Source organism: Leuciscus leuciscus (genome assembly GCF_965113295.1).
Source record: "Leuciscus leuciscus genome assembly, chromosome: 11".
Taxonomy (NCBI): domain Eukaryota; kingdom Metazoa; phylum Chordata; class Actinopteri; order Cypriniformes; family Leuciscidae; genus Leuciscus; species Leuciscus leuciscus.
This window is the reverse complement of record NC_138735.1, coordinates 16085353-16097296: the sequence shown is the minus strand read 5'-3', so window position 1 is coordinate 16097296 and position 11944 is coordinate 16085353. Positions and strand designations below refer to the sequence as shown.

The 11944-nt window shown below is 38.6% G+C and overlaps 1 protein-coding gene across 2 annotated transcripts in view; it reads left to right on the top strand.

The window, feature by feature from the left end:
- Window positions 1–11090, top strand: part of pck2 (phosphoenolpyruvate carboxykinase 2 (mitochondrial)) — a 12561-nt gene extending 1471 nt beyond the window's left edge. For both annotated transcript variants that reach the window (XM_082184859.1, XM_082184858.1), the window contains 9 exons: window positions 2860–3075; window positions 3671–3855; window positions 4468–4674; window positions 6470–6657; window positions 6797–6959; window positions 7268–7483; window positions 9516–9653; window positions 9765–9860; window positions 10022–11090. In XM_082184859.1, coding sequence (XP_082040985.1) covers window positions 2860–3075; window positions 3671–3855; window positions 4468–4674; window positions 6470–6657; window positions 6797–6959; window positions 7268–7483; window positions 9516–9653; window positions 9765–9860; window positions 10022–10491 — 1879 coding nt within the window. In that variant the 3' untranslated portion in view covers window positions 10492–11090. The remainder of the gene's footprint in view (window positions 1–2859; window positions 3076–3670; window positions 3856–4467; window positions 4675–6469; window positions 6658–6796; window positions 6960–7267; window positions 7484–9515; window positions 9654–9764; window positions 9861–10021) is intronic.
- Window positions 11091–11944: the final 854 nt, after the last annotated feature.

The window sequence follows — 11944 nt, the reverse complement described above, 5'->3', positions numbered from 1 at the left end:
CTTCAAGTAAATATGCTCAGTGTGAAAGTCTATATAGCCAAACTTTACCCTGCAGATGCATGATACACGAACTGATTGTTAATGACGTACGTGTGTGTGTTTTGAGTGAAAAATCCTCCTCCTAACTTGTTTAACAGGTTATTTTGCATTGAAACGCCTTTGAGGTATAGCCGTGATGCATGCTTATGGTTTAGAAAGAAAGCACCATTTTGGCCCATTTTACTATTGCTCACATGTCTGACATTAGTACGTGTGTTATGTGTTCATGAATGAACATGGTGTGCTTGTATAGGGCCTTACCCTGTCTAACCAGACCCTCGAGGGGAGGGGAGGGGAGTGAATGCCAAGGAGGCCGTCTGATTGGTCGGTTCACATGGGGGCGTGTGTAACTGCCTATAATAATTAATGGTGTAAAGCTGAGTGGTTTGATGAAAATGAGGAAACAAGGGGGTCAAAACTGTGACTGTAATTAGCCTACATGCAGGCATTTTTTAAATATAACCTTAAGTTCTATGCAAGGTATGTATGTAAGTACACAATAATTGCATTGTATCAAATGGTTAGTTTATATGTTAGTAGTACATAGTAGTTAAAGACACTTCATATAAAGTGGGTCCAAAAAAATCAGAATTGCAAGTTATAAAGTCTGAATTGTGAAATATAAACACACAATTGAAAGATTGAAAGAGAATATGATCCTCTTCTGCCCCATTTTCTGCCTCTTGTCTGTTCCTTTTCATTTTATCCAATTTACATTTATTCATTTGGTAGATGCATTGACATTCAAGGTATGCTTTTTTATCAGTTTGTGTGTTCCTTGGGAACCAAAGACATTAACTTAATAATGTAAATTAAAAGCATAGTAAATAATTTGCTGTAAATTCATTTTTTAATTTTTTTTATTTTAGACACTGATAAAACATATTGTTCCCCAAAAGGACTAATTAAAATCTGAACTGGACTGGGTCAGCAAAAATAGTAATAATAAATAAATAAACGGTTGAGCCTTGCAAACTTTTGACTAGTTGTGCACATTCCAAAGGACACCACTAATTAGTCTTGCAGCTTCTAAATCACTTTCGGTCAAAGATCTGTGTTAAAGTACATCCAGCAGTTATTATGCAATATTCATATTGCTGACATACTGTCAAGCTCAAATAAATGTTGTTCAGTCTTTAATTAAAAAATGTCATGGATCACATATTCATCTTTTTTATACATTAGCTACAGTTTTTAAAGGTGCTCTAAGCGATGTCACACGTTTTTTAGGCCAAAACATTTTTTGTCACATACAGCAAACATCTCCTCACTATCCGCAAGCTGCCTGTCCCCTGAACACACTGTAAAAAAAAACGCGGTCTCTGTAGACAGCCCAGGCTCCACAAACAGCAAGAAAAACAAACTGGCCCAGCCTGGACCACGAAACATAACAAACAGTGTTGCAGCCAATAACCGACAAGAATGATTTGGGGGTGGGGGTTGGGGGGTTGGGGGGTTAGTGCGCATGCACATGAAGGGGGGTGTGGGGAGTGGAGGAGAGAGAAGCATGAAGAGGGAAGTTGGCTAGAGGAGAGATGTCCTAGACAACGACTAATGTTAGAATTATATTCTCTTGAATTTTGATATGGCCGACACACGACTAAAGAGACGACGTTCCAATGAACAAATAGCAAAGAAGAGGGAAAAGGAACGTGCGAAGTCCTGAATTTACATTTGAAAAAGTTCATGACTGTTTCAGGAAGCACGGAAGGGAGGGGGAGGGGACGAGATGAGGAGGAGGGAGGGTAAAGCTAGCCGTTTTGTTTGACCATACTTCACCCAACATCGCTTAGAGCACCTTTAACTTAGACTTTATATTGAGTTGGGTTTAGAATGTTCCACCTGAATCTGGAGTGTAGGCTTTTTTAAATTAGCCACCTTATTTTTAGCATAAGAGCACCCACCTTTTTGACTTGAAAATGCAAGTCTTCCAGTTATTTTTGCTGTACAAAAAGTCCATTATTCTGCCTCAAATTGCATAGTAATCATAAACACACAGGTTTGTCACACAAATAGTTTTCACGTTTACTGCATTTGTTATTATTGAAAAGGCTCTTCTTGCGTTTGAACGGAAAAATTCACACAAAATGATATAAAAATGCCCATCTTGGTGAGTATTCTAGTAAACATAGTTGGTTATGTCTTAAGTGAATGTAGACAGTCGAGAAAGACAATGCATTGTACAGTATCAGTATAATGAATCTGTGCATTCGTCTCAAAGTGACAGCAGTCTAATATTCCTGCTGCTGTCTGTGTTTGTTATGCTAATCAATTAACCAAAGAAATAAATCAATCACTGCTCTTGACTGAATAACTTTTTAACTTTAAGTATTAATCTATATTTCATTGATAAAGCGAAGATTATGCAGTGTTATTTTACATTTGATATATTGTAAAATATATAGTGCAGTAATGTTGGGAATAGTGAATGGACAATTTCAGATACAGACTGTCATCAATGTTTTGAACAAAACAGTTGAGTGAATGATTCAAATGACTCACAAAAGACCGTCACTTGTCGCCACCCACTGGCATATTGATATAACTTACAGAAATTGCTCAGTAATTCCCACCACTAATGCACAAACTGACAGTCCTTCTGGTACATGCAAACACAGACAAGCGGTGTGATACAAACGGTGATAAGTTGTTGCTGGATTGTATATCTTAACTGGTCATAATAATTTTCTGTTTTGTATAGTGTGTGTGTGCTTGTTAAATGTGTAAAACTAACCAAGAATGAAGTGTTTTGTAGGTTGAACCATGCTAATGCAATTAATCTTTAATTTGATGTACTAATGTTTGCATGTGTCCATGTAGGCGAAATGCCATCAGTACAGCTTCAGTGGGAGCGCGGTCTCTCGCCTCCATCCCCTCTCTGCCCTCGTCTGTGGCTGAGTTTGTGTCTGGAGCAGTGGCTGAGTGTAAACCTGCTAAAGTGCACGTGGTCACAGGCACACCAGGTGAGACAGCAGACATCCTGGCCAACCTGGAGAAAGAGGGCATTGTAAAGAAACTCAGCAAATATGAAAACTGGTAAGTTGTTTTTTTGCTGATCATATTGTAAGTATTTTAAAGTGCACCTATTATGCTTTTTCAAGATATTACATATGTGGTTTCAATAACCAGATGCATTTACACTGGTCCAGTTTCGTCTCAGACCACCTCCTGATGTGGTTTGAGTGATCGGATTTAAATCGGCATTTACACCTGGTCTTTTCGCGATCGGATAGATATCCAATCAGAGAAAATGCCGTTTTGTTTCTGACACGCGCTGTAAGCAGTAGACTAATCACAACAGACTGGGCTGTCGGACCAATCAGAGGAGAGTAGGCTCTCAGAAAGGAGAGGTTTAGAGAGACCTGATCCTTTCTTTAACTATTTCAGGCACTGTGAGAAAAGAGGTAATGATGCAATGTATATTGTGAGAACATTAATTTTTTTTTGGTTTTTATACTTTTTTTTTTACCTTGAATGCATGTAAACCTATTGTTGGAGACCTCCAAAATAAAACGAAGAACCTTTATAATAGCATAATAGGGGTACTTTAAGAAATACTGATGATAATACGAATGGTCTGACATAATCCTGATTTAAATTTCCACTAATTCATAATCATTTCTGTGTGCAGCTGGCTGGCACGTACTGACCCTAAAGATGTGGCTCGCGTGGAGAGTAAGACAGTGATCGTCACGAAGGTCCAAAGGGACACTATCCCCATCCCCACCGGAGGTGCAAAGTCCCAGCTGGGCAGCTGGATGAGTGAGGGAGACTTCCAGAGGGCCAGAGAGGACCGCTTTCCTGGCTGCATGGCAGGTGTGTGTTACTCAAATCACTGATTAATTGCTGAAACCTGTCAAATAGTTCATCCAGCCACCTTAAAAAATAACAGAATTATTTTACTGACTTTGAATATATAATTATTTATACATAATATTGTCACATAAATGACATCACTGTGATCCAGGCATCTGAATCAGCTCTTTAAAATACTAAAAGTGCACTCGTCTATATTGTGTGCCTGGATATATGCCCGGTTATAATGCTCTTCTTCATTATTTGATCATCATATAATTAATTACTGCTGCCATGATCAATGGTAAATGTACACAAACCAGAGCTCTCTTAAATCAAATTGTGTTTTTGTTGCGGCACCTGCCTTTCATGGACAGCAATAGTGCAGTGTAAATTGCGTCAAGCAAAAAGAAATATTATATATAATAATCTTGACTAGTATAGAAAGGAGGCATGTTTGCGGTTTAAATTCATACAATTAAAATTTCATACACAGAATCCCATCAGTAGAGCTTAATTCGTATTTAACCTGGAATGTTCCTTTAAAATCCAAATAATACACATGATCATGTAGGATAGGCTGGGAGGAAACTGTAAAAGTCTGAATATTTCTTACTTTCTATCCCTCTGTAGGACGCACTATGTATGTGATCCCCTTCAGTATGGGCCCTGTGAACTCTTCTCTTGCTAAGTTTGGTGTTCAGGTGACAGATTCTCCATATGTGGTGGCTAGCATGGGCATCATGACACGCATGGGGACGCCTGTGCTGGAGAAACTAGCTGAGGGGGCGGAGTTTGTGCGCTGCCAGCACTCTGTGGGCCGACCTTTACCACTCAAAGGTACCTTAAAGGACAAGTTCAGTATTTTACACTTAAAGCCCTGTTTACAGATCGTATCTGATGAAATAGAACGGTTAAGATAAAAATTTGGACACATGCTGCTGTCCCGAGAATTTTAGGTTTATTTCGCTTCCCCCCACCACCCCCACAATGGTTGTCTATATGCACTGGAAGATTCCGTCCTAAAAACACATTAAACTTTCGTTTACAAAGACGTGAAACTCACCGAGTGGTCAGGGGTGTTCACTGATATGTTCCATCAAAAATCGCTGAAAAAGATGCATTCCAACAGGTTTTATCGTAGTTTTTGTCCAACTCCATTGACTTGCTGTGAGACCGCAGCACCATTACGGTATTACTCCGCCGCTTCTTCTTCTGCTTCTTCTGTGTATTCAATCAAGCGGGAAGGAAGTCGACCGGAAGTTGAAGCCGGCCGCGTGCCACCATCTTGTAGCAGAACTTCACCTGCTGTTAGCATCCCATTGACTCCCATTCATTTTGGCATCACTTTGACAGCGAATAACTTTACATCTGAGGCGTTTAAAGACTCCATTTGTCCATTATTTATTTCTAAAGAAACACGACAATGTATAAAATGCTCCATTACCTTGTAGCTTACGTTATGGCCCCGTAAAAACAGTTTTTGTAAAAGTAGGCTAACGATTGCGTCATAACCACGCGACTCTCTGTCGCACAGTAGAGAGATTACCGTATTGACGGGAGGAGAAGCTCGCGGGCAATCGGGGAGACGTGGAGGCAAAATGACAAAATAATTAATCAGAATACCTAGCAAAAGTTTCTCCTGCTCCTAGCTCATGGACACCTCCTACTCACGATCTCCGTCTCTGCAAGATTCGGAAGGGAATGATTCAGATTTCTCATGCCACAGCCACTAGAAGACAGACGGGTTGCTCACGTCACATCTACGTCGTCAAGCTCAGTTTGAGTCTGCGCGTCAGGAACGGAAGTCCTAAAAAATCGCTGAAAACGGGCTTCACTTGCCTCAATTGAGTTCCAATGAGATGACTCTGTCCATTTCTTATACTGTCTATGTATTCAATTAAATGCCCGTGGTTTGCTTGCAATTGGCAAAGGTGCATTATCGCCACCAACTGGGCTGGAGTGTCTATTATTCAAGCTCTCAACGGAAGAATCACGGGTGTGATGCGTTTGGCAAAATAGGTCCACAAAAGCGAAATAAACCTAAAATTCTCGGGACAGGAGCATGTGTCCAAATTTTAATCTTAACCGTTCTATTTCATCAGATACGATCTGTAAACAGGGCTTTAAGTGTAAAATACCGAACTTGTCCTTTAACTGCTTTAATTTAATATGTAAATATGATTCAATCCATCAAATGAAACTCTAAAGTTTCCCTTTTTTTTTTTCAAATAACCCATTTTTGTCTTTTTTTGTTGCATTTTCTGAACAAAACCAGTATTATTACCAATTTAATGTATCCTTGTGGATTAAAAGTATTAGGCCTGGTTTCACATATAGGGTTTAGATTAAGCCAGGATTAGGCCTTAGTTCATTTAAGTAGCTTTTATAATTGTTCTTTAGAAATAGGCATTACTGGTGCGATCTTGAGACAATACAATGACATATTTTAAGGTATGTCAGTGCAAGTTGCTTTCAGTTAAAACAGCTCAAACGTGCATTTTAGTCTGGGACTAGCTTAAGCCTTGTCTGTGAAACCAGGGGGTAAAACAAATCTTACTTCCCCCAAACCTTTGAATGGTAATGTATATATATTTTTCTTATCTATATCTCTTTCTCTGTTCTTCCCGCACAGCTCCTTTAGTAAATAGCTGGCCTTGTAACCCAGAGAAGGTGTTGATCTCACATCTCCCAGACACCAGGCAGATCTTATCCTTCGGCAGCGGTTACGGTGGAAACTCGCTCCTTGGAAAGAAGTGCTTTGCTCTTCGTATCGCGTCACGCATCGCCAAAGATGAAGGCTGGTTGGCTGAACACATGCTGGTATGGGACATCAGACAAAATCCTGGCTCTTGCTTGCGAGTTTACAACAATACATCTTACTGTTGTACTACTGTCTTAGCTGGAGTATTCATTTATAAAACATGATGTTGATACTCGTCCCTGTTTCTCTTCCCTCCAGATTCTGGGTATCACAAATCCTCAGGGTGTAAAACGGTACATTGCAGCTGCGTTCCCGAGCGCTTGTGGGAAAACTAACTTGGCCATGATGAAACCATCACTGCCAGGCTGGAAGGTGGAGTGTGTGGGCGATGACATCGCCTGGATGAAATTTGACAGTCAGGGTGAGAAATATGACTCGTCCTAGACGGCATATTATGCAATATATTGACACAAGTGTGGGTTTATGGACAGCCAGTAAATGATACCATAACTCTTATTTTAGCATGTTTATTGGGCAGCAAAGAGTGAACTAATTAAAATAGAAATAATTGCATGGCACAGCTAACACTTTATAAATAACAGTTGCTCAGGAACAGGTTTGCTGTAGTGTATTAATGTATGACGTGAGGAATCTGTTGAGGAGAATACTGTTGATTATAAATAAATGTTTTCAATACAAACGGTGGTGCATTTTGACTCTCTTCACCAGGTAAACTCAGAGCTATTAATCCAGAGAATGGTTTCTTTGGAGTTGCCCCCGGGACATCCCTAAAGACCAACCCTCATGCCATGTCAACCATCTCCAGTAACACAGTGTTCACTAACGTAGGAGAGACCAGCGATGGGGGTGTTTGGTGGGAGGGTCTGGATCCGCCTGCACCTGGAATCAAACTCACAGACTGGCATGGAAAATCTTGGAAATATGGTAAGATCATTGATTAGTAAAGTCATTTTGACAAAATATTAAAAAATCCCTAACCCCTTAACTGTCACCCCCCTTTTTGAGCATAAACTTGAAAATGCGCTATCCAAACTTAAATTGTTGTATTTCATGAATGTTTTGGAATAGACCTAAGGTTGGTCTCTTTTCAAAGAAGACTCATCAGATTATATAGCATTTAAAAAAATGAAAAAATGAAAAAGGTTATAGAAGTTTAAATTTAATATAAAACAAATGTACTGTACTAACATTTTTGTATTTCATACAAAATATATATATTACAAAACAATTTATGCTATGAAATCAAAGCCACGTATCTAACCAAGTTTTGTTCCAAATTTGAAGTTGATATCATAAAATTGAAGTTACCATGAGATTTTGTTTAGGCTCTTTACCAAAAATAACCACCGTGTGTCACCTACATTTAATTTATTTATTCGTTCTCCTGTCACAAATTAATAAATGTCTGTCACAATATCACTTCTATCACAAAACAATCACCAAATAAGGAATGTTGAGTCTTAGACCTTTCAAGCGATATGAGTTTTGTCAAGATTAGAAAAGGTTTTGATTATAAAATAGTGCAGTAAAATGTGTAATATCAAACATGACATCGCCCACTAGGGGGGAGGAGCACGCTAAAATAAATGTAAGTACTGTTTCCAAAAAGAATGCAATGTCTTATTTCAAAATGGTTTTCACAGGATGAGGGTGTAAGCTTTCGAATGATACCTGATTGATGATTAATAAAATATGTGATAGGGAAAAAAGGCTATTAAAAAAAGCGCCAATCGTCCCACTGACAGTTAAGGGAAACATTAATTAATATATAAATCTAATTTATAAATAAAATTATTAATCGCACCCTAGACTTCTCTATAGGAAGTAATTGTGGAACTATTCCTCTGTAATTGATATTGAGCAATTACAGACCAATCTCAAATCTTCCTTTCATAGGCAAGATCGTTGAAAAAGTTGTCTTCAATCAACTGAACAAATTCTTAATCTCAAATGGATACTTTTATAATTTTCAATCTGGTTTCCGACTACATCACAGCACAGAGACAGCGCTCGTACAGATAATAAACGATATTCGTTTTAAATACTGATACAGGCAAAACATCAAATAGATTTTTTAGACGCGTCGAAAGATCACCACAGACAGTACAATCCGCATGGGATAATCTCACAGTATAACAAGCAGCTGTACAAAAAATGATACACCCGTGTTTTGCCAGTTTATCTCTTTTAATTCTTTTTTAACTGTATCCACTGTACGTCCGACTGACTTCTAAACTGAACTCAAATGGCACTGAGAATTGGGTAAGAGAGAAACACAAACCACTTAATTGGAGAAACTGAATGATGAAACAATGCTGATGACCTTGGTCTGTGGTGGAGTAGTGAGTTTGATGCGTCAATGAAACTTGAGGTTCTGTGGGGTGCGGACTGGATCGACTCCTTTCCTAGAGCTTCCGAACAAATGGGTTTTTTTGGGGGTGTGGACTGATGGGGCAGTGAACCCGAGGTCAGTCCTAGAGCTCCTCCTGCCCGATTTTAGGGAAATATCGGGTCCATTGGAGATGTCCAATGGAATTCTTAGGCGCGCTGAATAAACACCACAGACACAGCGTAAGAGTAAAACTATATACAAAATAAGATACACTGGTGTTTTGCCAGATAAGAAGTTTATTCTATGGATCATCTTTTTACTACTTTAATTCATTTTACTCTGATTAATTTTAGAACTGTATAATGTATCTCTTTTAATTCCTTTTATAACTGTTTTAATTTCCCTTGATTTTATTTTGTGCTTATTTTCTATGCAAAGCACTTTGAATTGCCAAAGTGTGATATTTTAATTCCTTTCTATGTAAAGCACTTTGAATTGCCATAGTGTATGAGATGTGCTATTTAAATAAACTTGCCTTGCCTAATAAAAAAAAAAAAAGTTAGTATATATGATTATTATATAAATACAACTTTTAATTTGTATAGCTCTTTTTCTGTTTCTCAGGTGATTCTACACTGTGTGCTCACCCGAACTCAAGGTTTTGTGCCCCTGCTGGCCAGTGCCCTATCATAGACCCACGCTGGGAGAGTGATGAGGGCGTCCCTATTGATGCTATTGTATTTGGTGGCAGAAGACCAGAAGGTGGGTATCACTGAATCAAAACTTTTATACCAAGATATTGTTATACTACTTACAACTACGTACATATATGATGTACATTATATCTCAAAATGTACCTGTCTATTTTCCCAGGTGTGCCTTTGGTGTACGAGTCCTTTAACTGGCGTCATGGTGTGTTTGTGGGTGCAGCCATGAGATCTGAATCCACAGCTGCTGCTGAACATAAAGGTACAAACTTTCATTTCTCCATATGATAAATAGTTGGTAACAAACGTGTACACTACATACCCATGAAACGTTACCCATGAAAATACTGCTATTTATGGGTAACGTTTACCTAATACTGCTATTTTTCATAAATGACAATATATATGGCTAATTTTCCTCAGGTAAAGTAATCATGCATGACCCCTTCGCAATGCGTCCTTTCTTCGGCTACAACTTCGGTGACTATCTGACCCACTGGTTGAGTATGGAGACGCGCAAGGGCCCGACCCAGCTCCCTAAGATCTTCCACGTCAACTGGTTCCGGAAAGATCAGAAGACCGGCTCTTTCCTGTGGCCAGGGTTTGGAGAGAACGCCCGTGTCCTCGAGTGGATCTTCAAACGTTGCAGCCGTACCAGTGAAGACGAGGCTGCCACCAAGAGCATTGTGGGATGGATTCCACAAAACGGTGCCATAAACACAGAAGGCCTGGGTGGGAATATTGATATGGGTGCCCTCTTTGACCTGCCCAAACCCTTCTGGCAGAAGGAAACTCAGGAGCTTCGGACCTACTTCACCCAGCAGGTTGGCGCTGATCTACCGGCACAAGTGGAAGGAGAGCTGAAGGCGCTGGAAGAGAGAGTGAGGGATTGAACAGACACTACCTGATTAAATTACCTGGGCCTGATGTAAATTACCAATTGATGTTGAGGAGATGTGAGGAATAGGATGGGTTGAGGTGGAGGTTTTAATGTGACTGACTGTTGCACTGCAGTGGACACTGCATCTGAGATACACAAAACCAAAAAGTTCACTAGATGCCAAAAAGTTCACTAGATGGCATCAGTGCCTTATTTTATCTTACAGTAGAAGCTAAAAACTCTATTTACTGTTTACACGCTATCTACCAAAATGCCATTTTAGATTATCTACGTTCAAACAAAGTGACATGATGAATTTAAACCACAACTTAAAAATGTATCGTTTATGAGTAAATACCGATTATCTAGTCATTTTAAGCAGAAATATCAGACATGTCTTCAAGGAAAGCACCAATATCATCATTGGTTACCTAATGAAAACCGAATTTTTATTTCCAAAGAATTTTACTTTTATTTGTGTAATATGATTGATGTGATTCAGGATGAGCTTGGGTTGAAGGATCTGGACCAAAGAGTACCAACGAGTCTCAGTCTTTGAATGTGTGTATGTTTTTACCTGAGCTGACAGAATAAATACAACTCTAAAACAAACTTTATGTGCGTCAGTCGGTTTTCTTATATCATAACAGATGCAATAAACTGTCTTTCATTAACTATAAACAAAGATGGAATCATATTGTGTGTTAAGTATAAGTGTTTTATACTTCACACAATATGCCATAAATCTCAATGGTAGAGTGTCCGTTCTGTTTTGAACATGACATTGTCACGTGAGATTCATTGGGAATGTGAATTCAATTTTACAAAATGAACAAATACTCTTCAGTGATAAAACAATGAATTATGATGTGGTGAGAATATGGAACTCAAGGTTATTTATATGGCCAAAAAGTTAAATGAAATTCTGATAGCTGGTTGTGTAAATCAATGAGATTTTATAACAGTATAACAGGCTACTTAATATTACAACAGACTAAAATGCATAGAAATACATAAATAATCTCCCAATAATATGTCTGAGAAATAATTTAAATGCTTACATTTATGATCATAGATTTGCCGTTTTTCTTGTGTTCATCTAGTTTTTCTCTAAAAAATGATGTATAGATGATCAAGTAAACCTAAGCTTCAGTCCAGTTTATAAAAATCATTAAAGATTTCACAACGAAAAAACATGTGTTCCACGACTTGAAGGGGACATTTTTACAATTATACCAAAAGGCCTTTTAATTGGTAAAAATATTAGAAAAATGGGTCACACTTTAGATTAGGGTCCAATTCTCACTACTAACTATAAACTGCCTTTTGCCTCAATAAACTCCCAACTGATGCTTATTAATACTTAGCAAGGTATTGTTAAGTTTAGGTATTGGATACCTGCAAATTGCATAAGCAACATGGCACACATGGAGTTCTATGTGTTGAATGAGGGGGTGTTGCGGCTG